Consider the following 24,485-nt stretch of genomic DNA (forward strand, 5'->3'; position numbering starts at 1 on the left):
AACATAACAGTGGTAGTCAATTAATGCGGCCATGCTTCACAGCACAAGTTTTTACTGGGTTTCTTATGGTGCAATGCCTGTGAGCTACTAATAAAAACACATTATGTTTATTCTCAGGTTATTTGCTCTAAAGCAGCTCTAGCCTCACCTTGGTGCGTCCTGAGCCGAGCTGAGGAGGCAGAGATCTGGAGGCAGCCGTGACCCGGGCTCTGGATGTCGCCAGATTTCCTGTAAAGAACCACAAACAAAAAATAGTCAAAAAATATGTTCAAATACCTGATTCCTGATAATGAGTAGAGGGTTTTTGGCCAAAATATAATCCTTCTGATAACTGAAAGATAAAAATACACAGATTTTTGGTGAAAAAAACTCTGATTGGTGACATTTTGCCACCTTCAGCTGACATCCCATCTAAAAATAATGCTATTCTATGTATTGACTAGCGGATTTGCAGATACCCAATATGGTCATTTAGACCAGTGGTCCACAACTGGTCCAGCTTCAGGACCCACCAGTCTGTCTTACCACAGATTTCACCCCAAATTTCCAAAAACTTTTCATCTAAGCATGTTTAGTTGATTGAATTTCAGCCATTTCACGTTTGTAATTATCAAACATTTATTATGGCAGCATAGCATCACATAGTTTGGCATCAGGCTCCAACTTCATCACTCCTTGCTTATTTATCTTACATGCAGAACTGAGAGTGATGAGATTACATCTTAAACCCCACAGTTGGAGCCCACAGGTGGATGCTGGGGTGGAGGTGGGTTGAGGCAAGAGTGCAGTGCTGATCCAGGGCAGCAGGCAATTGCAGAGCAGAGGAAGAGACCAGAAATCTTGCAGCTTAAATGGACCACTGAATCAGGAGGATGTGAGTCATGTGATTTGATTAGATGCATGTCAGGTGTGAATCATAGTGCAACAACAAAATTGTTGAAATGGTAGCATTTATATGCTTAGAAAAACACCTATGATCAAGTTTTTCTCTTTTTTGGAATCCAACAAATCTCTGTGTTTTGGCATTGTCTCCATGCTAATGCTAACTTGTTTGCTAGGTTGTTAGCACCAGTGTTGGGTTTATTGTCATGCAAATTTCTTCCTGCATTCCCATTGGTTTGTTAGTCAACATGGGTCATGGCAGCAGTCACATTGTGAGATGATGTAAATCTCTGACAGTCAGAATTTTATCCCAGGCTCTCTTTGGTCAAAAGACCGTGACAACCAGTCCGACAGAGCACCGTAGGACCACAGTTTTAGAGCCACAGTAGGTCATCTTTGGCCTGGGACAGCCAAAAATTTCAGAGACAGAGCCTGTGATGTGATCCTCTGTGTCTCTGCAGACAGGAGATGCTTTGAATAACGGCACAACAACAGCTGATGCAAAAAAGCGCAGGACTTTTTTTTTTTTATATTTTGAAGGCTATTTGTCTCAGAATGATTATTTTTTCACTCTTTGGTCCCCAAGATATGAGAGAACAAGTCGGTAAAAAAAAAAAGCCTTAGTTGTTAAAGTTTACAGCGTGCCACACATAAAAGTCTTAAGTTTTAAATTTGTTTAGTCTTTTCTTTTGTCTTTAAGGTTCGATGACTTTTTTTTTAATTTAGGTGAGATTGCTGCAGCACACATAATCTTAAAGCCAAGGTTCTCCCATAAAAAGAAAGTTTAGAGCTTGACTGTGTACCACAGGGTTGAAGTTTAACAGGCTTTTTAAGACAAAGCTTAAAGATAGCTTAGGACTGAAATGGATAATGAACGCAATCATCATTTAAAAACTGCATTTTGTATTAACTTGAGTTTACTTTGTCTAATATTAAAATTTGTTTGATGCTCTGAAACATTTAAGTGGGACAAATATCCCAAAAAAGTCAGAAATCAGTAAGGGAGTATATACTGTATATATAGTGAAGCAGACGCCTGAATCCAAGCTGAATCCCATGGACTGAGGAGCACAGCTGCGTGCACAGCAGTCCAACAGCCCCACACACAGCGGAAAGGATATGAACATAGCATATGCAAGACAGTCTGAACATTTCAAAGTTTCTGCACAAGATGTCCAAATGTTTTCTCTGGCTATATCTTCAGAGGCTAAACTGTGATTAATAGCAGTGAAAGAAGCCTTTGAAGCAGGATTGGTGACATCAAAGTCCTAATCCATGGGTGGCAGGATTTTTATAATGAGTGGGAAGTATCTTAACACATTTCAAAGGGTTTACTCCATGAATAAACAATAGCTGCACAGATGTGCCACACACACCTTTAGAAAAATACGTCTGCAGACACAGGAGGCAGCGTTACCCAAGCAGCCGCGTATGGCAAGGAGAAAAACCTTTGTAAGTTTGGAAGATAAAGCCAAAGTGACAGGGCAACAATTGTTCTAGATTCCCTCCCGTACGCGGACCAACTTCAAAAAATGCAAATATGAAGTCTGCTTCTACTGTAAAATTTCAGCTCTCACGTCAGTTTTTTAAGGATATAGTCTGACAAGGAGCCAAAGAACTTAGACAGTGGATCAGCGACTGACTCTGTGGAACGACTCTGAACCATCAAGTGTGCATTAGAAGCTTCAATCAAACAGTGAGAGAGATCAGAATCAATTTATGATGGATTAATTAGGAGCCAGGCCTCTTCTAACTTTAGACAAAGAATGCTTCACTAGTGCCAAAGGTTTTTTTTAGTGAGCTGAAGCAATGTGGTGTCTCACTGGCAAGCACAAGCACGGACACACAAACTCACATGCTGTAGTCAAAACAAGCCAAAACATATGATGTGAGCGCACTTCAAAAGAAGTCCAACAGTCTTTCAAGCTTGTGATGATGCTGCTTTCTGCATTTGACATTTATCTGCAAACTTTTATGTATTTATCCACTTATTTATTCTGCCATTTTTACTTTTTTTTCTTTTGGTAAATACTCAAAAATGTAGATTTTGTCACATTAACATATGCACTTTTATACTTGTATGAGATTTGCTTGGAAGAGGCTCGGAATTGGCAACTAAAAATAGAAGAAAGGAACGTGTTAAACATGATAAAATGGAAATATGAGCGGTTAATTTGCTCATTATAAGCACGTGTTTGTGAGCGGGCCTTGTGTTAAGAATCACAAGGACAGATTTTACAACCTCCACCGCCCCTTTGGCATAATCTAAACAAGAAAATAACGCAAGAACACACAAAAAAAGTCTGATCTTTGAGAACAGGAGCTGTTAAACTGTGTCGGGTATATATTAGCAGCACACAGGCAGGGAGGGCCCCGCTCCAATTAGCCCAGAGTAAAGCTGGATGGATTAATTGGAGTGGGTCTTGTGCAAATGAAGTGCGCTCTCTCCTCTCCCCATTAGCGCTGCTGGGCCAGATCATCTGAGCACATTTGTCATGATGAATTAGCGGCTGTGAGTGGAACGGGCTCGTGGAGTGTCACTGTGCTTTCACGCCTCTCACTTCCATGACACCATCAAGGGGAGATGAAGGGGCTGCGCCGCCATGAGAGAAACTATGACAGTTGTACCTAAGCCTCGCAAATGGACACTCGCTGCTTTCTTCGTGTATTCCTTGGCGGTTCGTATTAATTCATTCTTCTGGCGGGTTTCATATCCCCTCCTGACTACATGATTAGAGCACGGGTTAATAGTCAGTATCCTCAAAGATTCCTGCCTCCCGAGACATGAAACCATGGGATCACCTGTGATGTCCGGCTGAAAGAAGACCTTCTAATTTAGATACAGTGGGGAACGCGTTTAATGATGTGGGTTATAATTATTCAAATGCGAGACGAGCAAAAAAAGGAAAGATTTGTTCTTTGAGAGTGCAAAAAAAGGCCACTTGTTTTTTAGTTACAGCTAGATGCCATTTTTACTTTTGTCAGTGCTCTCAGCAGACTTAAGATGAAAATAAATTAGAGAAAAGAAGAGTTTTTGGTGGGTTGTTTTTAATATGAAAGCCCCAGTGAAGAATTTTGGAATTGCGCTGATTTTGGCGCCCCCTGTGGACAAAGATATGTATTATCTTTATATGTAGTAGCATATCCACCAAGTGGTCCAGTTTGGTTGGGTACATTTTGGTACAGTAAACCCCCAAATTACTTGCATTTACAGTCACCCATACCCCTACTTGGTGGGAAGGGGTGTAAGCCAGATGGCAATGCTGCCTTTTGCAACCTTCCTCCACCCCAGCTCCTCCTTTATCCTGCTTCTAACTTAATCAGTTTCATTCTTTAGTCACTGATGTCTGCTCTGCTCTGGGTTTTGCTGCTTCTCTCCCTTCCTCAGGCTTTCCATGTAGGCACAGAAAAGGCAGGAATGTGTGCTTTTCCTGCTCGATGCTTTCCATGTTGGCTCAGGGCAGAGGGGTTCCCAGAACAGCCACACCATTAAATATAATAATAGCGGGTTGTAGAGGGAACAGCAAAGCATAGCCAGGCTAGAGTAGCTGAAATTTGGCAGAGAGAAACAGTAAAACCCCAGAGGAAAGCAGACATCAAGGACCATAGATTGACACTAAGTCAGAAGCAGAATAAAGGAGGAGCTGGGGAGGAGGAGGGTTGCAAAAAGAGCAGTTTAAATAAGGCAGAATGAAAATGATTAGCCGATAGCGCGGTTAAGCAAATCAGCTGGTTGTCAGCTGTTGAGGGTTTGCATGAGATCAGCTGATCTCACTTATGGCAGGCTTAATTCTGTGGTCTGCCCTTAAACTACATGCTCATTTGATTAATACAAAGACAACCCTGGAATGAGTCCTTTGAATTCAAGGGATTGTGTTTGTGTTATTACTGCGGTTCCACAGGAAGTGAGGATTCTTTTGACCAATCAACAAACTGTTGTATGTGTTGTAGCTGCACCCTTTAGAGTCAAACAGGCAAGCATGGCACCTTTACAGAAGGGTGCCAAAAAAGTAGAACCGTAAAGGTTGGTTATTTGGGAGCTTTTACAACTTTTGATAATGGAAACTAGGGTTGACCCAGCTTAGGAGTGCTGGACTACGCCTGAATTTCATCTCAGCAACCCTAAAAAGTTATATTAGAGGAAAAGACCCTAAAAGATTAAAGAAAAAGCAAGAAACCCTGCAGATATCTGAACTTTATGTCTTGGTGGCAAAACACTAAAGTCTAATTGATAACTCCTAAAGCTAACTTAGCAAAAGTAAGGTTTTGTTGGGTAAGATACTGATTAAAGGACTTGTGTGATTTAATGCAGAAATAGCAGTAATAGTACAAATACAGGGTGACAAATCCTGCATTCAAAATTTAGTTGATATATTTTTACAGGATCATGGTATTATCACAGGAATGCTGTTTAAAGGTACAGCGTGTAATAAATATTTAGCCTAGCAGCATCTAGTGGAATAAAAGAAACTGAATATCTATAAGTACACTCATGTTTAAGTTAGTGTTTAATCGCCAGAATATATAAAATGGTTTTATTCTTACTAACTTACAGTAAGCCTTTTATTCATACATGAGGAGGATCCCCTTGATGGCGTCTGCCATCTTGGATTATTTCCATCTTGCACGTTGGACAAAGAGACTGGCTAACAATGGGAGGACATGCATGCAAACATTTTATTTCACTATGTTTTACCATTATAACACAATAATCCCTTACACCCCCTTTCCCCAGGATTATGTGTAAATCTTTGCCATCTTTTCAGAGATCTTGAGAAATTACTTCATTAAAATGGTAACAGCAGCTTTTTACTGCAAGAAAAGGAGATAAATGAGTTTAAATATTGATAAAACATGTAAATTTACCCATTATCACATAAAAAATGAGTAAAATAAAAGGTATGGATGCGTGTTCTTTATAGACTTTCGCACCATTTTTTCCCAAACACTGAAAACTGCGCCATGACCCACTTCTAGGTCCCGACCCACCAGTTAAGAACCACTGCTCTAAATGGTTCAAACACAGTAGTCAATTCAATTAGGATATTCCTGGATAGGTGTTTTTGACTAATTTTACCCAGAATTCTAAGGGGTTTTAAGGTGGAATTTATACGTTTGAAATTTCTTAAGGAGGTGTTTCTGCATAACCTGGCACGCCAGATTGTATTCACCACAGTGGAGGCAGCCACCGAGGGCTTTCTGTACAACTAAACCCCGCCCATAGCTCAACTCTGTTAACCTGACATGCCACATGGATTTGTTTTACACATCCATCTGGTAAACCTCTCATAGACAGCGTTTGGGAAAGGGCAGAGCGGTGGAAAAAAACTCGGATGAAAGTTCTGTCTGTCACATCTTTACAGGCCAATCAGAGCAACAAAACATGTGACATAGCCGCTACTGAGGAGTAAACTCTATAGAGAACTCCACCACGGCCACTAGAGACATGTCAGAACAAGACTTTTGTCGTTTTTGAAAAGAAAACGACTCACTGCTGTTCTTTGTTCTTTAAATGAAGAAATATCATCAAGTTCTGATAAAACTGGCGCTTTAGCAGCATCCACGCTAATATCTTCCTCCATAATTGCACCGGTCTCTTGTTGCTGCCTGCTCACGTCACGAGTCCGCTGCACCCCATGTTTTGTAGCAACTAGAAGGCATTTTAACTTTTGTCAGTGCCCTCAGCAGACTTTAGATGAAGACATATTAGAGAAAAGAAGAGTTTTTGGTGGTTTTTTTCATATTAAAGCTCCTGTGAAGAACTTTGGAGTTGCACTGATTTTGGTGCCCCCCTGTGGACAAAACTATACATTGTCCTTATGATCGACAGGCCTCTGTTTTACAATACAAATTCAGACAGGAAAAAAGTTTAATTCTAGTATTCCTGGATAGATGTTTTTGATTATTTTTACCTAGAATTCTAAAGGGTTTTAAAGTGGAAATTTACATGTTTACAATTTCTGAAGGAGCTGAGCCCCCCTAAAGGTTTAATCCTAAAATCTCCTCTGATGGAAACACAAATAAATGCATACCATGTCATACCAAACTGAAGCAGACTTATTCTCAAAATGATCAATATACAGTGCTTAACAAATTTATTAGACCATCCTAACCCCAACCATAGTAAGGTTTATGCTACAGCTGCTCTAAATCAACAGCATTGGTAATTACCAAAATCATTTTTGATGTTTCTGCAATGGTTAATACACCAATATGTAGAAGCTCTTTAACCCAAATGATATTTTTAATGCTAAAATAGAATTATTATCGTTATCCATGAATTTTCAAGTTTACTGATTTACAAAAAAACTGAACAAAATAGTAAAGCACATTATTATTTCTTGATTAATATGTCAAATTAGACTTATTTACTTGCATTCCTGAAGAGAAAAAATAGTTTCAGTGGTTGACTGTTATGCTTGATTCATTTCTGACTTCCCAGTGAGCCGGCTCAAATTTGGGTGAATTCAGTTTGAAATCCCTCATTCCTGTACGAAATGGTAAAACGTGGAGAGCTCACTGAAAATGAAAGAGTCCACATTAAAGCACTTCATGATGCTGGTTGGTCTCTGAGACAAATATGACAGGTGGTCTAATAAATTTGTTAAAATTAAAATTAGTGCTATTACTTGATTAAATAAATTAATCAAGTTTATCACATCACTACGCTGAGGTAATCATGATAAATCACAGCATTTTTAAGTATGAAAATAGTTTAAGTATATTTTTATGTTTTTAGATTTTTAAAGGGTTGTTATTAAAATAGGTCTAAGCTCAGTAGTGCTTGAGTTAAAAAGCTATGATTAAAAACTAAATTTTCCCATTTTTATGTGACATTTGAACACATCATAACATAGAATACAGTCATCTAATTTACTGAGGTTACCTGAATGCACCATATTTTCCATCTTCAGCTCGTAAAGTTCGCTAATTAACTTCAATTTTGCCAATTTTACCACGGATTTCTACAATGGATTAATACTGTTGTGGTCAAACTTAGTCATATGATTAAATTGCGTTATTTTTTTTAACGTGTTTCAAGATTAATCACAAGCATTAACATGTAGTTATGTTTGTATGTTAACAGCCCTAAAAAAATCTCATCCTACTGCCTTTAACAGTCAAACTGTCCCTCACTGTGAACATTTGGTTTGTAAAATGTCAAATAAAAGGCTGCTTCTGAAGCGTACTCTGACACCTACCCTGTGGCGCTGGCTGCAAATGTAAATAAAAATCTCCATCTAGATATCATAAATGTTGTTGCTGATGGTCTTGTTTTCTTTTCTAGGCCTCATAGAGTTATCACTGTTAAATTTAGACTGATTCATACCAGTCTAAAAACTCATCTCAGAAGCTTTTATCATTGACAGAGCAGGGTTAGGTGAGGGGACTGTTTTCCATCAGGTCCTTCAGTCTCGTGAAGCAGGCAGAGGAGGAGTGTCCCACTGATCGTTTCTGCTTCACGCATGTTGCTCTTGGCATGGACTTCCAGGACAAACAGTGAGAGAGAGAGAGAGAGGCAGTGTGTGGGGAAGGGAAGAAGGGATGTGGGGGGGGCGAAGAAGAGAGAAAAAGCCTTCCTTGGCATCTGTGCGTTCACTTTGAAAATTAAGCCCAGCAAGAATCCTGTATGAAAAAAAAGCTCAAGCTGGCAGTTGTATTGGGGTTCTATTGACAAGAATAGTCAATGTGCTTGGGATTAAAAAGCAATCCTGCGTTCAATATGACACCTCCCTACATGCTTTTATGAGTGCCAGTGTGCGCCTTGTACTTCAGAAGCTGCGGATCGAGCTGTCGACACGGGGGACAATCAAAGTTGTAAGGGAGAGCAGCCTTCCCCGAGCTGAGTGAGCACACGCTCGCTGGATATCTCCGCTGCTTCTCCCGCTCTCTTTTTCAAAAACATGTGATCTAGAAACTCAAGTCAGCAACCCAAGCAACCCAAGCAAATGAGATTAAAGCACTCATAACCCCCTCCTGCCACCCACCCCACACACCCCTCCATAACCACCACCGTTTATGCCTAGAGATGGCTCCGGGGGCTGTTGATTTAAATGCCATCCACCACTGTCAGAGCAGATCAATCATAAAAAGCATGGTGTAATTGGCTTTTAGTGACACAACACTGTGTTGCATTTATCAAAGGATGTTGTACCATGTGACTTAGGAGAGCTGGCTCCATGCTATTGATGTGCGGGGCCCGTCAAAAATCCCACTGCTGACTCAAAACATTCTCCAATTCTGCGATTAGGAGAGAAATTGAACAAAAGTAGTACTTGGTGGGTGTCTCTTTTGAGGGAGAGTGCAGTGGAGAGAGTGCGGTGTTTGCCCACTGGGATAAAAATAAAAAGACTTCTACTGGGAGAGAACAAAGAGCCAAATGTGTCAAATCGCAGGGAGAAGCCTGTCACTTCAGCACAGGAGGATCTCTGAACATGAGGGGAGACACAGAGGACTGCCACTGTGAGGATGAAAAACCGGTGAAAATGCTCAACATACATGAGGAGACTTGACCTTATCACCTCTGACGTCTCACAGGAAAGTAATACGGTCTAGTTTGATTCATTAACCCTTACCGTTTTTCATATGTAAATAGGGACGACACTTTCCTGGAGGTAGAAATTCAAAACATCAAGAAATATTACCTAAGAATTTAGACACTCAGGGAGTTTATGTAATAGTATTAGTAGCAGCTTTACAGTTAATCATGCCTCCTTTAGGTAGGCACTTTTTAAAGATCTGCTAAGATATCTTTCCAAAATAAAACAGCAAAATTAAAGAAGATAAACCAGGCTAAAATTTTGATTTAATGGAAAAAAATGCTGAATATTTGTTGCTCCTGTAAGATAATTGGTGTTTATCATGCATGTGGGAGAGCTGCATGTGCAAATAACAATTTCTTTCATTCATATTTTTATCCTCATTTATTCATTTTCAATATATTTCCGACACGATAAAACTTTTCCATTATGTTGTTTGTTTACCAGTGGGCTCTCTTATACTTGTTTTTTTGGTACCATGAACCAGGGGTGTAGCGAGGGATTTTGGGGCCCTAGAAGTGGCAAGCCAAGCAACAAATGTTACATCATTTTTACAAATATTTATCCATTTTTAATGTATTTTTGAACCATAATTTCCCCATTTATGAGCGACATTTTTTACTATGGTTAAATTAGATTTACTTGTGTTATTTCACAGCGCTGGACTATTTGGATTTTTTTTTAAGGGAGGAGCAGAGGCCCCCAGTATTTCATTTTACTCTATTTGATACAAATTTCAGTCTGTTAACTGATTCATTTGGTTGCTTTTGATAAATAATGACACTAATTACTAGGAAAAAATTAATAAAAACACATTTTTCATTGCAGGCTCCTCCAGGGCCCCTCCTTACTGTGGGCCCGGGTAAGGTGAGGGGACCACATGCTACGCCCATGCCATGAACATTAGAAGCAGTGGTTCTCAACTGGTGGGTCAGGACCCAAAAGTGGGTCGCGGAGCCCATTTCACTGTGTCGGGAATGTGCTCCTGGAAATAAAAAATTACATCAAAAATGTCAATAAAACTCTTTTGAAGCATGCTTTTTTTGCCACTCATCTATGATTTGGGACATGTTTTGCATTTTTTGAGGTTCAAACTTCATTAGATAAACCTGATTGGTCAAAAAAGATCAGAAATTTGGGTCGCAATTTTTCACTGGGAAGTTGATGCTGTGTCCCAAGGCTCCACCAGTTGAGAACCACTGCATTAGAGCAGTGGCTCTCAACTGGTGGGTCGGTACCCAAAAGTGGGTCACGGAACTGGTTTCAGTGGGTGGCAACTAGGTGTCTCAAGAAAAAAATGGTGGCAAAAAGTCTTGAAGTCCTAATTGGACATGCATCGATACCTTTTATTTTACCATGTTTTACTGTGAAATTGGTTAAATTTCAATGTTTGATCAATATTTCAACAAATTTATCTCCTCTTCTTGCAATAAATGGCTACTTTTCCAATGGAGTAATTTCACAATTTCTCTGAAAAATTGGCAACAACTGACACATAATGATGGGGAAAGTTTTGTCCCTTTTCTTTTTATATCAGGTCCAATCATGCTCCAAACTGCTACATATTCAATTAACTAAACATTCATTGTTGAAAATTGTTTTGAAACTTGGGTCACGATCCATCGTAAGGCAGACTGGTGGGTCCTGAGGCCGGACCAGTTGAGAACCACTCCATTAGAGTATATGTAGCATTGATATGAAGATAAAAAATGACTTTATAGTCATTACCTCCTCCACACCCTTCTATCTGACTCTAAAGTTCTCTCTCTAAGTGCCTTGAGACATAAACCAAACTCCTGAAAATGTCTTAATTTTTCTTGTTGAGCTCTAAGTTTAAACAAACAACCCAGTTTTTCACCCAGATGTTCACCAGATTTCTCCGGACAGCCCCCTGGGATATTTCCCCTCCATCACCCCTCTCGTGTCCGTGTGAATGGGTCAGTCACATGACATGCATATTTTCCTTTACAAAAAATTTAATCTGTACATGGCATTTATCAATTTGTGCTATGTAACCCAATTAGTTTGAATACATTTTCCACTGTATTTTAATAATATTCATTTCGTATTTTCAAACCCAAAAATGTCAGGCCGTGCAAAGATCCAAGTATAAATAAAGTTATTTAAGTTAACAGATTATTGACACAGTAAAAAAAAATGGCATATTAATTGTGAGAAATTCAATTCAGAATACTCTGACATGATTTTATGGTTGAAATCTTAAAAATAAACACATTTATTAAAATGTCTCATTTGAAAGCTAGCGAGATCTTCAAAAAACTGTTGTCCTGGAATTTGCAGGGTCTTAAATGTTAGTGTGGAGCAGCTGTAATCATGGGGATTTTACTTTGAAATTAAGATGTAAAAATAGTCTACAGCCTAATTTATCATCCATTTAACTTCAGCTGACCCTCTTGGCCAAGTGAAATGGTTAAAAGTTAATTTTCGTATAAAGATAAAAATATTTATTTTCAGTCACAGCTGGACAGGGCATAAAACTCTTGATATTAATTTGATAGATATATGCATTCACTTTACAATGAGAGCAAAAGTAATAATACGTGTCAAAGCATTTGCCTTTTTAATTTGAAATCAGCTGCAATTGTTAGGTGGCTCAGCAATGTTTCAAGTGATCTAACTGCAGAAAGTGTTATAATATGAAATTAATAATATTATTTAAAACTCCAAGAATATTTCCTTTACTTTAAAAGAGGTAAAGGGGGTATCCAGATTTATTTAGAATAGTTAAATCGGAGTTTTGCAAAGTTGAGCGGGTGCACTTTCCATGTCAGGTGGTAAAAACAAACATAAAATGGCTAAAAATGTATTTTATCATAAAACTTTTGATTTTATCTTGAAGATATACGTGTCCTCTTTCTAACTACAACAAAAGTAACAACATGTGTTGAAGTATTTAGCTGTTTAACATGAAATTAGATGCAAATATCAGCTGGTGCAACCACAGTGAATGAAACTTAATACGTCCAAATACAAAAAAAACTAAGGAAATTTTCAGAGGAAGTTTTTTTTTTAATTTCCGTGGAATTATTTTTGAGTACATGTGTAAAAACAAAAACTACAGAGTGCTGCGTATGTGAACAGGCGATTCCCAAATATTCTTCCTGAAATTTTGAAACTTTGAAAAGATTGATAAATCCTAGATTTGGATCAACTCTGATCTTTATACAGTATGTGGACTGTATGTAGGGCAGGCATCACTCTGCACGTCCTCCTTTTTTTCCTGCACTCTAACAAAGGGCTGGCAGTCTGGAGATGCTGCGAGTGCAGATGTTCTGTGCTACAAGCAGGAAGGCCAGACAGCCCCGCAGCTACACACACACCCACACCCACACACACACACACACACACACAACCATACTGTGACTGCAGGCTGCCCAGGCCCTGGCAGGCCGCACTGAGCCCAGCCAATTCAAACATGGTGATCCCCGTGATCTGGGAAAGGCCCCGGCTCTGATGAATTTGTCCATGCAAATACATCCCATTTCCTCTGACAAAACACCACCACATGTCCAGGCCTCGAGGACCCACATTCTGCAGAGCTCAAGTGGCCTCACTATTCACCGCCCTGGGAGCTTTTTACTTTCTGGGGCCCTACTGTTCTTTCTTTGTGAACTCAAACCATCACATTCACCTTCTGTTTTGTTAGATCTATGGAAATAAATACACTTTTTTGAACTTAAACAAAATATATTTTTTAAAGGAATTGTTTCTGTATCACTCCAGGCTTTAAAACAGTAGCATTCACTGAGTTTATATGTGTGGTGTAACATCCTAGATCCATCCTTTTCTCTCCACAGTGTCAGGCTGCAGGTCGACGGGGGCGCCCCCTAGTGGTGACACTGACAGGAAGCGACCCAGAGAGTGAAACCACCCCGGTGGAAAAAAAAAAGAAACAGATTTCCATCAGATCCCCTCAGATAATGGTAATTTCACAGATAACACTGAATCTATAATGTGAAGTAAAATGCAAATTAAAATCCCCCTGCAAATTTTAGCCTGCAGAATAGACTTATAATTTTCTTTATGCTATACTGTATCTCTCTTTAAACGGCACTCCATCTTTTCTAAAATGATAAGCCAGAGCTGAGCGCTTCATAGCTTTTATCTGATGAGATGATCTGTGGTTTCACTAACTGCAATAAGAAAATTGGACCTCCAACTCTAGAGGAATAAGAGAGTTTACCCCCAGCATATCAACGCAAACTAAAAGCAAATTAACATGAAAACTCATGTGGGCTTTAGTGGCACTTTTTAGGGCTAAAAGCGTGAGAAATGTGTTGAAAAAAACCACATATTAACTTCATCCAGCAGGTTGAATGAAGAATGCATTAGGGAAAAGGAAATAAACAGGCTTTTAGAGCTAACTAGCATTGTCAAAAGCAGTAAACATTACAGCACATCTTAGCATCTATTCTGGGCCTTTTTGCACTGAAATGAAGTGTTAACTGAATTATTTGTTATAGTCTACTCCTCTGAAGCTGTTAATTGTAGAGGAGAAGTGTCTGATGGCTCCCTTGTGCACAATCTGCCATTGCAGTTTACCGGCACATCACATAGATGTCTACTGGAGTCTCGGCTAAGGTGCCTTTTGTGAATTGAAGCCTCTTTTAATGCCACCAGGGCTGAAAGCAGGCATTTACAGGTCCCTAAAAAGGAAGTGAATCACATAACGTGGCTTAGCAGAAATAAAGTAGGAAGTGGGAATCAGATAATTTACCACATCTATTAGCATTTCAGCTAAGTCAAGTGACCAGGAGGCCTCAGCCGAGGCTAATGACGAGCACATTACTCTAACTTCATTTAGCCAACAGAAAAGAGGTGGGGAGAGTTGCTTTTGTGTTCTCTAAATACTGTTTCTTCATCCCCTGGGTATTTAGGAACCTTATCATAAAAATATCCCACTGCACCCACAATCTGTAGATAGCATTCAGCAGTGGGAAACCAAGAGGGACAGCTTAGTGAAAATAAAAACAGAGCGCCGTGCAGAGAGCTGAGCCTCTCAAGAGATAATGGAGACTGCAGATTTATCCGAGCACGGCACGCAGAGGCTTGAAATGAAGGGAAGGGGGGGCAGAGATGCCTTAGAGAGCTGCGTCTTTAAGAAACCCACTTACCTGAACGTTTATGGAAGCAGGAAACACCAGCACTATTCACAGATTAATAACAGTGAGACCCTGGCACTGTTAACAATAGTTTGTCTAAAAGAAAAGTTTCCATTTCCATTTCTATTGTGGTTAGCCGGAGAGTAATCTGCCCGGTAGTAGCAGACATCTTCTACCTCACTGTATCAAGGCCTATATGATGGCATACCTGTTTTAGTTAAAGGGCTTGAAAACAGCTGCTGCAGAAGTTTGTTCTCTGATGTTCTCAAGACAACAACGATGTCTGCAGGAAGAGTGTCTCTGTTCTTCTCCAAGAAACCGTTGACATTATACATCACCTGTGAGATAAGACACAGAGAGTTCATATACCATTGACCTTTGAAGCAGCCAGTTTGACTTGTTACTGTATTATTTCCTGTATGGTGTTTGGCAGAATGGCTTGAATTGAGAGTCAAACTCACATTTACAAATACTGAATAATTTTCCTCTCAATGGACCTTTCCAGAAAACATACTGTGTCAAAATAAGGACAGCATAGGTGTAACTGTTAAAATGAATGGTTTCCCAGCCTTACCATTAAGCAGGGGTCATCAACTACATTTTTACATGGGCCAGATTTTGTTCTGACAAACACTGTGGGGGTCAGAGTTTCAAATGAACTAAACTAAATACATATTTTGGTCTAATAACCTAATTGTATTATAAACAATTAGATCAGCCCCTATCATCTATGCCACAGCTGGCCACATGGTGGCGATTGAGTTATTTTAGCTCCATCTTTCTGGCAGATTCTCTGTTGTTTATCACAGGGTTTCACTCTCTAAGAGCCTTAAAGGTCACATATTTTATCCTTTTAAGACAAGTTTATATTTGTCTCAGAGGTCCCCAAAACATGCTTTAAGGACCCGTCCACACAGAAAGAAGTATATGCAAAAGTTTTTTGTCGTATTAGCGTTTCATCCACGTGGAAACGGCATTTTGGAAGGCCGTAAAAAAACTACTTTTTGAAACCTTGTCCCAGAGTGAACAAATCCTTAAATGTTTACCATTTTGTCTCTGTGTGGACAGCCAACCACATTTTTCTTGAAACGATTACATCAAACATGGCATAGCCTACCTACGCCGCATGCGCATGTCAAACCATAAAAACAATGGCGGATCACAGGGTTGTGTTGGTGCTGCAGTAGCTACTGAGTTTGTTATGGCTTTTACAGCAAAATCTGATGCTCCTTTACCACCACCGCAAACAGCAGACACCAGATGTTCTTAAATCCAACCAGAAGGGCAACCAGAAGGGCAACTAGGAGAAAGTTTGGGGCAGTTTTCTGTAATCTTCATTCTTTTTGTGCAATTCCATGGCAGCGTTACAGCGCCACTTACAGGCTCGGCATGTATACTACAGCGTCTTCAGTGGTTCCATGCTTACACGGACATTTCCTGACACAATCCTGTGTTTACAGAAAACTTTCTCAAAATGAAACACATCGTTTATGTCTCTGTATGGACAAGGCCTAACTGTTACTGAGCTGTCTGACTCCGCCCCTGACCACGCCCCTCTCTGGAAATGGATGTGGCTTAATGAGGAGGGTGGAACTTTCCTCCACGAGGGAGGGCAAACCGAACCTGGGGGCGGTGCTAAATCCCCACATGACATCATGAGGGGGAAATCTGAAAATGGCTTGTTTCAGCACAGATTTTCTGAAAGGTGGAGAAAGAGAGGAGGGCAGGGAGTGGAGGGGGACAGGCCAGGGGCACATTTTTTTGTTAGAAAAGCCTGAAAAATTGATTTTTGCATAATATGTGACCTTTAAGTCTCTCTTGGTTGAAATGTAGTTGCCCTGCAGTTGCCACCTCTCTTTCCCTTCTCTCTAGTAGAAAAGAGCTGGCATTATTGTTTAAGTAAATTCCTGATTTGCCTACAGAAAGCAAAAATTTCTGCTAATAGTGATGCTATATAACAGAGTTTCAGGAGCAGGACTTCACCTCAACCACACCTCTCACAGCCTTTCCATAATTCAAGCCTAACCATCTCCTTCCATTTCTCTTGTATTCCACAACCCCTCCTCCCTCCCCTTTCCTCTATTTCTCTCTCTCCACCCATCTGTAGGGCCTTAATGGGTTTGTCATGACTGAGAGCTACAGCAGACCCCCTAAGCTTCCCCAAACTGATGTCAGCAAAAGTTTCACATGACTTTCTCAAAAGAATCATTCCATATCTAAAATATAAATTATTTTCAAATCCCATTCTTACATATGGTGTGGTCCTTGCTTGGCCTTTAAAATGTGTTAAACCTCTACCTCTTATAACAGAAAAAGTGCACTACATAAGCCATGCTGACTACTGTAACTAGAAAGCTAAATACAGGCATGTAACAAGACTTTGTGAACTATTTCCCAGTTATTCAATTTCAAACAGCAGCTGAATCATATCTTAATCACTGTATCTTCAATAACAAATCAGCTGAAGTATCTGAACTTAAAACAACAACTAGTCTGTCTTCAGCTATCTGAGCATTTGGTCAATTTCTATTTCAAATAAAAAAAATTAAAAAGTTAAATTTGAATAAATGTTATCTATCACAACAGTTGTTTTGACAGCTCCCACCCCTGTTAAAACACACGTAATTATTTATGACACAAAAGAAAAGCCAGAGACATATTTGATGTTTAGTCACAAACATTCAGGTCTTACTTTTCCAGCATAATGCTGAATCCCAAAACAAAGCTCCATACGTTTGGGTATCCAGAAGTATTTGCAGCGCAGATTGTCTTCAAATTTATCTGTAGGACAAAAATGCAAAAGAGAAATAAAACAAAAGGTACATTTAGCAGAAATGTGAGCAAAATTATTATACACAGACTGGCTAACAATTAATCTAGAAATTTCTTTGGTGAATCACGAGCAATTTCACCACCAAAAATTTGACTATTTTGCTTCTTAAAGTGCATTTGTTTAATTTTGGATTTGTACTGTCTTGAACCAGAGACCCCCTTTTGGGTTCGTGAGACACTGAGACGGGGTCAATAGATGCCTTCTAAAAAATACAGAATATTTTAAATGATTTCAAGTGGTATATTTTACCAATTTATGTAAAAAAAAAACAACGTATCAAAGCAATGTTTAAAACAGTGGTTCCTATATATATGTGAATCCACATGTGAATGTACCACAAACACGCCATTATTCACAATTCTTGCAAACAAATTTCATTTTTTTTAGAATCTACCACAACCTAAAACCTAAAAATTCTGAGTTTTCCCTGAAAAAAAAAAAAAGTTATTGTACATCTTTAAGATTTATACACTCAGTCCTGCATTAATTTCAGAGACAACTGTGAGCTTATTTGGTGCTACTGATCTTTTGCATCTTGGGTGCAGCTGTGAGACTGTCACTCTCAATTATATTCAATCATTCATTTCATTTCATTAATCAGCCCTGTGCAGCATCCTCACACAGGTAGGATGATGCAAAAGGAAAAAATATGGGAAAGGTTCTCATGCCTAGCTACTACCACTCTGTTTCCACACCAATCCAAAATGCTGACAATGTTTTGGACTTGAACTGCAATACTGTTGTAGAATCCAAGTGAATTCCATAAACTTCTCCTCTTCTAGAGAGCTTAAGTTATCTGCTGGTGCTACTTAGCCTGACCTTGCCGCACCCCCTGGGAGGCCCGTATTTGGGAACCATTGGTTTAAAAAGATCCATAAAAAGTACGTCTGCACACGACTATTCTTGACTGTGCATGGATGTGTTCAACTATGCATGAACCACCTTAAGGTACAGTGGGGTCTCTTTATTTTGGGGGTCAAGGGCTGAAAAGTTTGAGAACCCCTAAGAGTAATTGACTTCCTGCTTTTATTACCTCCGCTAAGGAGGTTATGTGATTGGCAGGGTTTGTTAGTTTCTTAGTTACAAACTTTTGTTAGCAACATAACTCAAAAAGTTAAGGACAGATTTTGATGAAATTTTCAGGAAATGTCAGAAATGGCGTAAGGAGGATTAGATTTTGGGAGTGATCTGGATCCCCATCTGGATCCCGGACTTTTTTAAAGGATTCTGTACTATTGGGAGATAGGGCTAATGGCAGAGGTCTGCGCTCTCCGAGTGCTTTTCTAGTTTTGAAATAAAATAAGGGACTTCAGGTAGCTCAAAGAGTATGGCGTGAATTTATCCACAGAAAAAGGAACTTGTCTACTTGGTGGCTGCTTGGAGATGTTACAGTGGTTTAACCAATGTGTACTAAAGGGACAATAAAGCATGTGATAAATAATAATTTAAAAGATTAACGCACTAATCATGGACCTTAATTAATCACAATTAATACACAATGCTTTATAGAATCAGTGGCATCTGACCTCTTCCATTCATTCATTTATGGTTTAAGTTCTTATTTAGTGTATGTCATACCCACTTACCCACTAAGGTCTGATCAGTGGCCTGAGGGAAGCGACTCTCCTCGTCCAGCAGGGACAGCAGACCCATGGGCTTCTGCAGGAACATGTCCAGGATGGGCCTGTTGTCCTCATACTCAACCAGACTGGCATCCACCCCCTCGCTCTGGTACTCCATCTAATTAAAACCCGGGAATAACATAATCTAGTTAATGATTTTTCTAAATGACCCAATTAAAAAATCTTGGCTAAATATGATTTGTGTTTGTGTGTGTGGGGGGGAAAAAAGGAGTTTCTAATCAACAGAACCGAGCAGCTGCAGCCGGCTGACTGTGTGTGTCAGCGAGTGAAGTTTACAGCATAATAGAGTCTTTTTACTGAATGCATAAAACAGAGCAGCTCTGAACTAACAAATAGAGCCACTTACTTATTCATAATTTATTTCACTTTGCAAATAACCCAGAGTCAAACCACATTATTGCATCTATTAAATTTCAGATCAAAAAGTTGTTTTAAATATATATTTTACTAATAAAGTGGAACCAATGGATCTAAACCGTCCTCATGTTTAAGTCATTAACTCAGAATAATCAGTTTCTTTGTGCAGCGGGACTGAAGACATCTACAGCGCAGAAAAATCCCTTTCCACTGAGCTGCAGCCCTTCATCAGAGGCCAGCTCCAGTCTGTTTGTGGAGGAGGAACTTTTCAGCAGGCCTTATTTTCAATGATCACTGCAAGAATTAGTGTGTGAGAGGGGAATGTAGATTTCAATTACACTTCTCATGCTGGGAAATAAAGCAGGGAGCTCCATCGCATGCTATGTATGAAGCCTGCTTCAATAATTGATCTTGTTCGTACTTCATTCAGTGAATGTTTGTGCGTGCTTTAAAATGTACAGCAGTCTAATTATTTTCTCTTTAGATGCAAATGAACAAAAACTAAAAGGTAGAATGCTTCTTGATAAATGTTGGTTAATTTTCATCAAGCAACATACAGTCTTGGTACTTCAGGGTAAACAACTTCATTAAATCAATTAAGAGAGTAATTTAGCGTTCACAACACTATAAATAATCCTCCACACATCACAGCTGAGAGTTCATGAAGAGAGCACCTCTTATTGAAAACAGAAGCATATTCAGCAAGATGCCATCATAATATTCCAAGTTAAACTCACCTGTTCGAGGGCGAATATGTGCTGGTTGAAGTAAAACTGGATCTGCTCGTTCGCTATGTTGATGCACAGTTGCTCAAAGGAATTCTTTGTGAAGTTTTCAAATCCAAAGATGTCCAGGATTCCCACATTCATGCCGCTCTCTGCGGCACTTCAAAGGAGGAAAAAGGGGACAAACAAACTTATTCTTCTGCACAACAAGCAACGAGTGAATCCCCAGCAGCCAAATTAATTGATAAAACTTTAATGATAATCCTAGTTCAACCCAAATACAAATTCTGATCTGGACTGCCACAAAAACATCAGTTTTCAAAAAGCCAGAGCTGCTTTAGATAGTTTTATTTCAGCCTCTATTGATTTAACCTCTAGTCATTTTCAATATCTGCAAAAAACAAAACTGGTTTCTACAACACAGCAGGAACACGGCATGTTTTATATTCAGAGCTTGGAGCTGCTACGTCTCATCATCAGTCATAACCCGCTGTATGTAGAGGTCACCTTTTGTCTGTGCTACCGGGTTATTAATGGCAATAAGGAAACGGCAAAGATGACTGGACTGTAGACAGGAACTCTGGCTTTTGTACATCTCTGAGAGACAACTCCTTGACAGTCGACGCTCATATTTATGAAGGAATTCTTTTGGATCAATGAACAGCCTCTTTGCAGTCTCTCTGAAGTCTTTTTAATCATCTGAATATTATTTTCTCTGCACGCAACTCTGTATCAAAAATTTATTAAAACTTCTTTTTTCGCTCTCCTTTTACTTGTCTCGTGTTTGCGCATTGATATTCTCCTCTGCATGTTTGCATCTACCTCCACAGACTTCCACAAAGGTCATCAGAGCTGGGCAGAAACTCTGCATGATTGCTTGAGATAATCGAAGAAGAGAGAGTAAGAGCGGATGTCCATGCAGATGTTCATCACCAGCGAATGCTCACCAGATATTCATATCAGGCTGCAGCAGGGAGTTGATGCGATTGACTATCCAGCTGAAGAGACGGCCGTACAAGGCCTTGGACATGGCGTCTCGGACGTCGACGGCTTTGTCCACCGTGTTAGTGCGGATGATGGTCTCGCCCCTGGTGACCACACACTGAGAGGTCAGCGCCTCCTGCAGCTCCTCTGGGCCGATGCTGAGGAGAGACGCGGCTGAGTGAAAAGGAAGAAAAGAAAAGAGACATAATCAGTGCGATAATCAAGAGCTCATCTGCCTTTATCATTAGCATAAAAATAAGAAGAGGCAATCTTTTACTCTGGCTGTCTTTACATTTGTTATGTAAATAGAAAAGGGTCTTCTGCTTGTATATATTATGCAGGAGTTCTGCTTTTATCTGGGTCACCAAATCTGGCTGATTCATTGTTTATTTGCATTTTTCTTCAATGTAGAGCACAATTAAGCACCTACAGTGGCTAAATACTGTCACATTTCTTCCTCATATACAAAAATAAACATTAAAACAAAAATAGTGACTCGTGAGCACATTTCTCTTCAAAGTTTCATCAAAAAATCCAACCTCTGCAGTTGAGAAGGGCATTTCACTCATCCTCGCAGTCCTTAAATCATCACCCATAGAGGGAATAAAACATAAAATAGCCTCCTTTTTTTAAATCTCACCTAAACCGCAAATAAAAATCCCCAGAGAGACCATTAAATCTACCTGTTTCTTTGGCTTAAAGACAAGTATTTCTGGGTATTACAACACACATTGCTCTAATATCTCTCACCATTCTCTAAGGCCTCGGCGTTAGGCACTTCACTCTTATCAGTCTGGTGTTGGGATGTGATGGACGCAAATTCAATGTTGCCGGTGTTTAGAATGGCAGAGAGAATTTTGTAAACAGAGTTCACCTCCTTAAAAAAAAGAGAAAAAACACAAATTTCACCACTCTGAAGTCACACGACCTAATCCTTTTAATAAACATTTAATTAAGTATTCATGTACCTCTTCAGTAAAGCCGATATTTCGGAAGCACTCCTGAATTGCATCGAACTGCTCCTTGTACAGCTTGCTAGAGACGATGTCTTGCACCACTTTGCAGTGCTGACTGTTTATATACCTGCAGGTGCACATAATGATAATCATCATAATACTTAACTGAAATATTATGCACATTTTATTGTCAAGCAGCTATGCTAACCTTGGAGGTTTCCTGTCTGGTAGCCTGTACGTCTTCAGCTTGTCTTGGTGGTAAAGGCCGGCGTAGATGTAATAAAATATGTGAAAGTTTTTCTCCCCCCTAAAAGAAGCAAAAGAAAATAGTTAGAGGTATAATAAAGGAATAACCAATCAGAATGAGTCTGAGCAGCACTTACGTAGCCTGTTTGATGACCCTTGACTTCTCCAGCAGGTACTCGGATATCTTGGCCCCAATGACGGCCCCCGTTGGAGTGAACTTCATCTCCAGGTATTTTCCAAAGCGGCTGGAGTTGTCGTTGATAGCGGTGCAGGCGTTTCCAAAGGCTTCGACGAGAGGATTCACCTGCAGGATCTTCTCACGCAGAGTCCGATTGTTTGCCTAAAGCATTAGCATGTTCCTTTTATTAATCATGGTAGTTCAGAGGTTATGTAGTACTCAGTGCATTTTAAAGAGGCGACTGTATTAGAAAATCGTTGCTTTACCTTTCCCAAGAAGGTTAGATGCTGAACAATCAAATGGGCACTCTCTGTTTTCCCTGCACCACTTTCCCCACTGATTATTATACACTAACACAAAAGAAAGCAAAGGTAATGAGTTACATGTCTAACACTGAAAACAGACACTGTAACACATGCATTATTCCACTACTCAATTGCAATATGAACTTTTCTGTCTTTTCTCAAACTTTATGATTATAACATTATTATGACTATGTCTGTGTAAGTCTTTGCAGTAAAGGTAAATATGATTTGTTCTTTGTGATTTTCCACTAGTATGCGTACTCTGTGTACATTTGTATTGTGATTGATTCATGGATTGCTGTTTCTACTATGTTCTAATTTGTTAAAGTGGTGGCAGTTGTATGTGTTCAGCACTTGAAGTCCAAGACAAATTTCCGCAATGAGAAAATAAAGCTTATCGTATCGTATCGTATTGTATCGCATTGTATTGTATCACATCACATTGCATCATATCCTATCATATCATATCGCATCGCATTATATCAAATCGTATCATATTGCATCATAACGCATCATATCGTATGGCATTGTAACGTACTGTAGTATCACAACGTATCGTAACGAATTGTTTTGTAATGTATCGTATTGTATTGTGTCGTATCGTATCACATTGTATCGTATTACATCACAATGCATCATATTGCATCGTATCATATCATATCATATCGTATAGCATTGTAACATATCGTAGTATTGTAACGTATTGTATCGCAATGTATCATATTGTATCGTGTCATAACGCACAGTATCATATCACATCACACTGCATCATATCCTATTGTGCCGTATTGCATCATATTCATTACATCGCATCATATCGTATCGTGTTGTATCGTATCATAATATGTCCCATCATACCATACCTTGTCATATCATGAGTCGTATCACACAGTGTTGTTTCATTTCATGTCATACTGTTTCGGATTGTTTCATATTGATAACTTGTGTCATGTTGTGTCGTGTCGTATCATAATGTGTCATATCCTATTGTACCATGTCATATTGTGATTTGTATCACATAGTGTTGTGTCATTTCTTGTCAGACTGTTTCAGATTGTTTCATACTTATGAAACGTATTGTATCATAACGTATTGTATCATAACGTACTGTATCGTAACATAATGTATCATATCATACTGTCATATCGTATCATGTCACGTTGTGTTATGTGATTTTGAGTCTATTATTTCATATTGTTTTGGATTGTTTTGTTTCATATCGTATCGTACCATAATGTATCCAATCATATCATATAATGTGGTGTTGTGTTTTGTTCTGTAGTATGGTACATCATATTGTGTCATATTGTTTGTATCACATGGATATTGTGTCATACTGTTTTCTTCTGTATCATGTCATGTCATATCATTTCCCGTTGTTTCATATAGGTTTAATTTGGTAATTTCAAATAGTTTCTTAACAAATTTCAACATGTTGCCACAAAGGGAGTTTGTTTTTCAAAACAGACCTGGCTGGTTCACCAAAAAACACTTCTCATCATTATCTTTCCTCGTATTACTGCAGGGGTTGTATGTTTCCACTCATCAAATACCTGGTCTTTGCAGAATGTCACCATGCTTTGGTAGGCTGCATCTGCAGTAGCAAAGATATGTGGAGGGTTGTCAGCCCGCTTCACTCCATGGTACAGCTTGGAGAACTGAGAGAGGGCATATGAATACAAGAGGCAAGTTAAATTTCTAGATTTCTATGAA

The 24,485-nt window shown here is 39.3% G+C and overlaps 1 protein-coding gene across 1 annotated transcript in view; it reads right to left on the bottom strand.

Moving 5' to 3' along the window:
* The window catches only part of myo3b (myosin IIIB), a 96,244-nt gene that overhangs the window by 44,002 nt on the left and 27,757 nt on the right, over window positions 1–24,485 (bottom strand). The window contains exons 13-24 of the mRNA XM_041806389.1: window positions 24,326–24,430; window positions 22,734–22,817; window positions 22,427–22,629; window positions 22,252–22,350; window positions 22,056–22,170; window positions 21,838–21,964; window positions 21,051–21,261; window positions 20,116–20,263; window positions 18,965–19,118; window positions 17,238–17,326; window positions 14,754–14,883; window positions 149–228 (exon numbers count right to left, since the gene is read on the bottom strand). Of these exons, the coding sequence (XP_041662323.1) occupies window positions 149–228; window positions 14,754–14,883; window positions 17,238–17,326; window positions 18,965–19,118; window positions 20,116–20,263; window positions 21,051–21,261; window positions 21,838–21,964; window positions 22,056–22,170; window positions 22,252–22,350; window positions 22,427–22,629; window positions 22,734–22,817; window positions 24,326–24,430 (1,545 nt within the window). The remainder of the gene's footprint in view (window positions 1–148; window positions 229–14,753; window positions 14,884–17,237; window positions 17,327–18,964; window positions 19,119–20,115; window positions 20,264–21,050; window positions 21,262–21,837; window positions 21,965–22,055; window positions 22,171–22,251; window positions 22,351–22,426; window positions 22,630–22,733; window positions 22,818–24,325; window positions 24,431–24,485) is intronic.

Source organism: Cheilinus undulatus, linkage group 15, assembly GCF_018320785.1.
Source record: "Cheilinus undulatus linkage group 15, ASM1832078v1, whole genome shotgun sequence".
Lineage (NCBI taxonomy): Eukaryota > Metazoa > Chordata > Actinopteri > Labriformes > Labridae > Cheilinus > Cheilinus undulatus.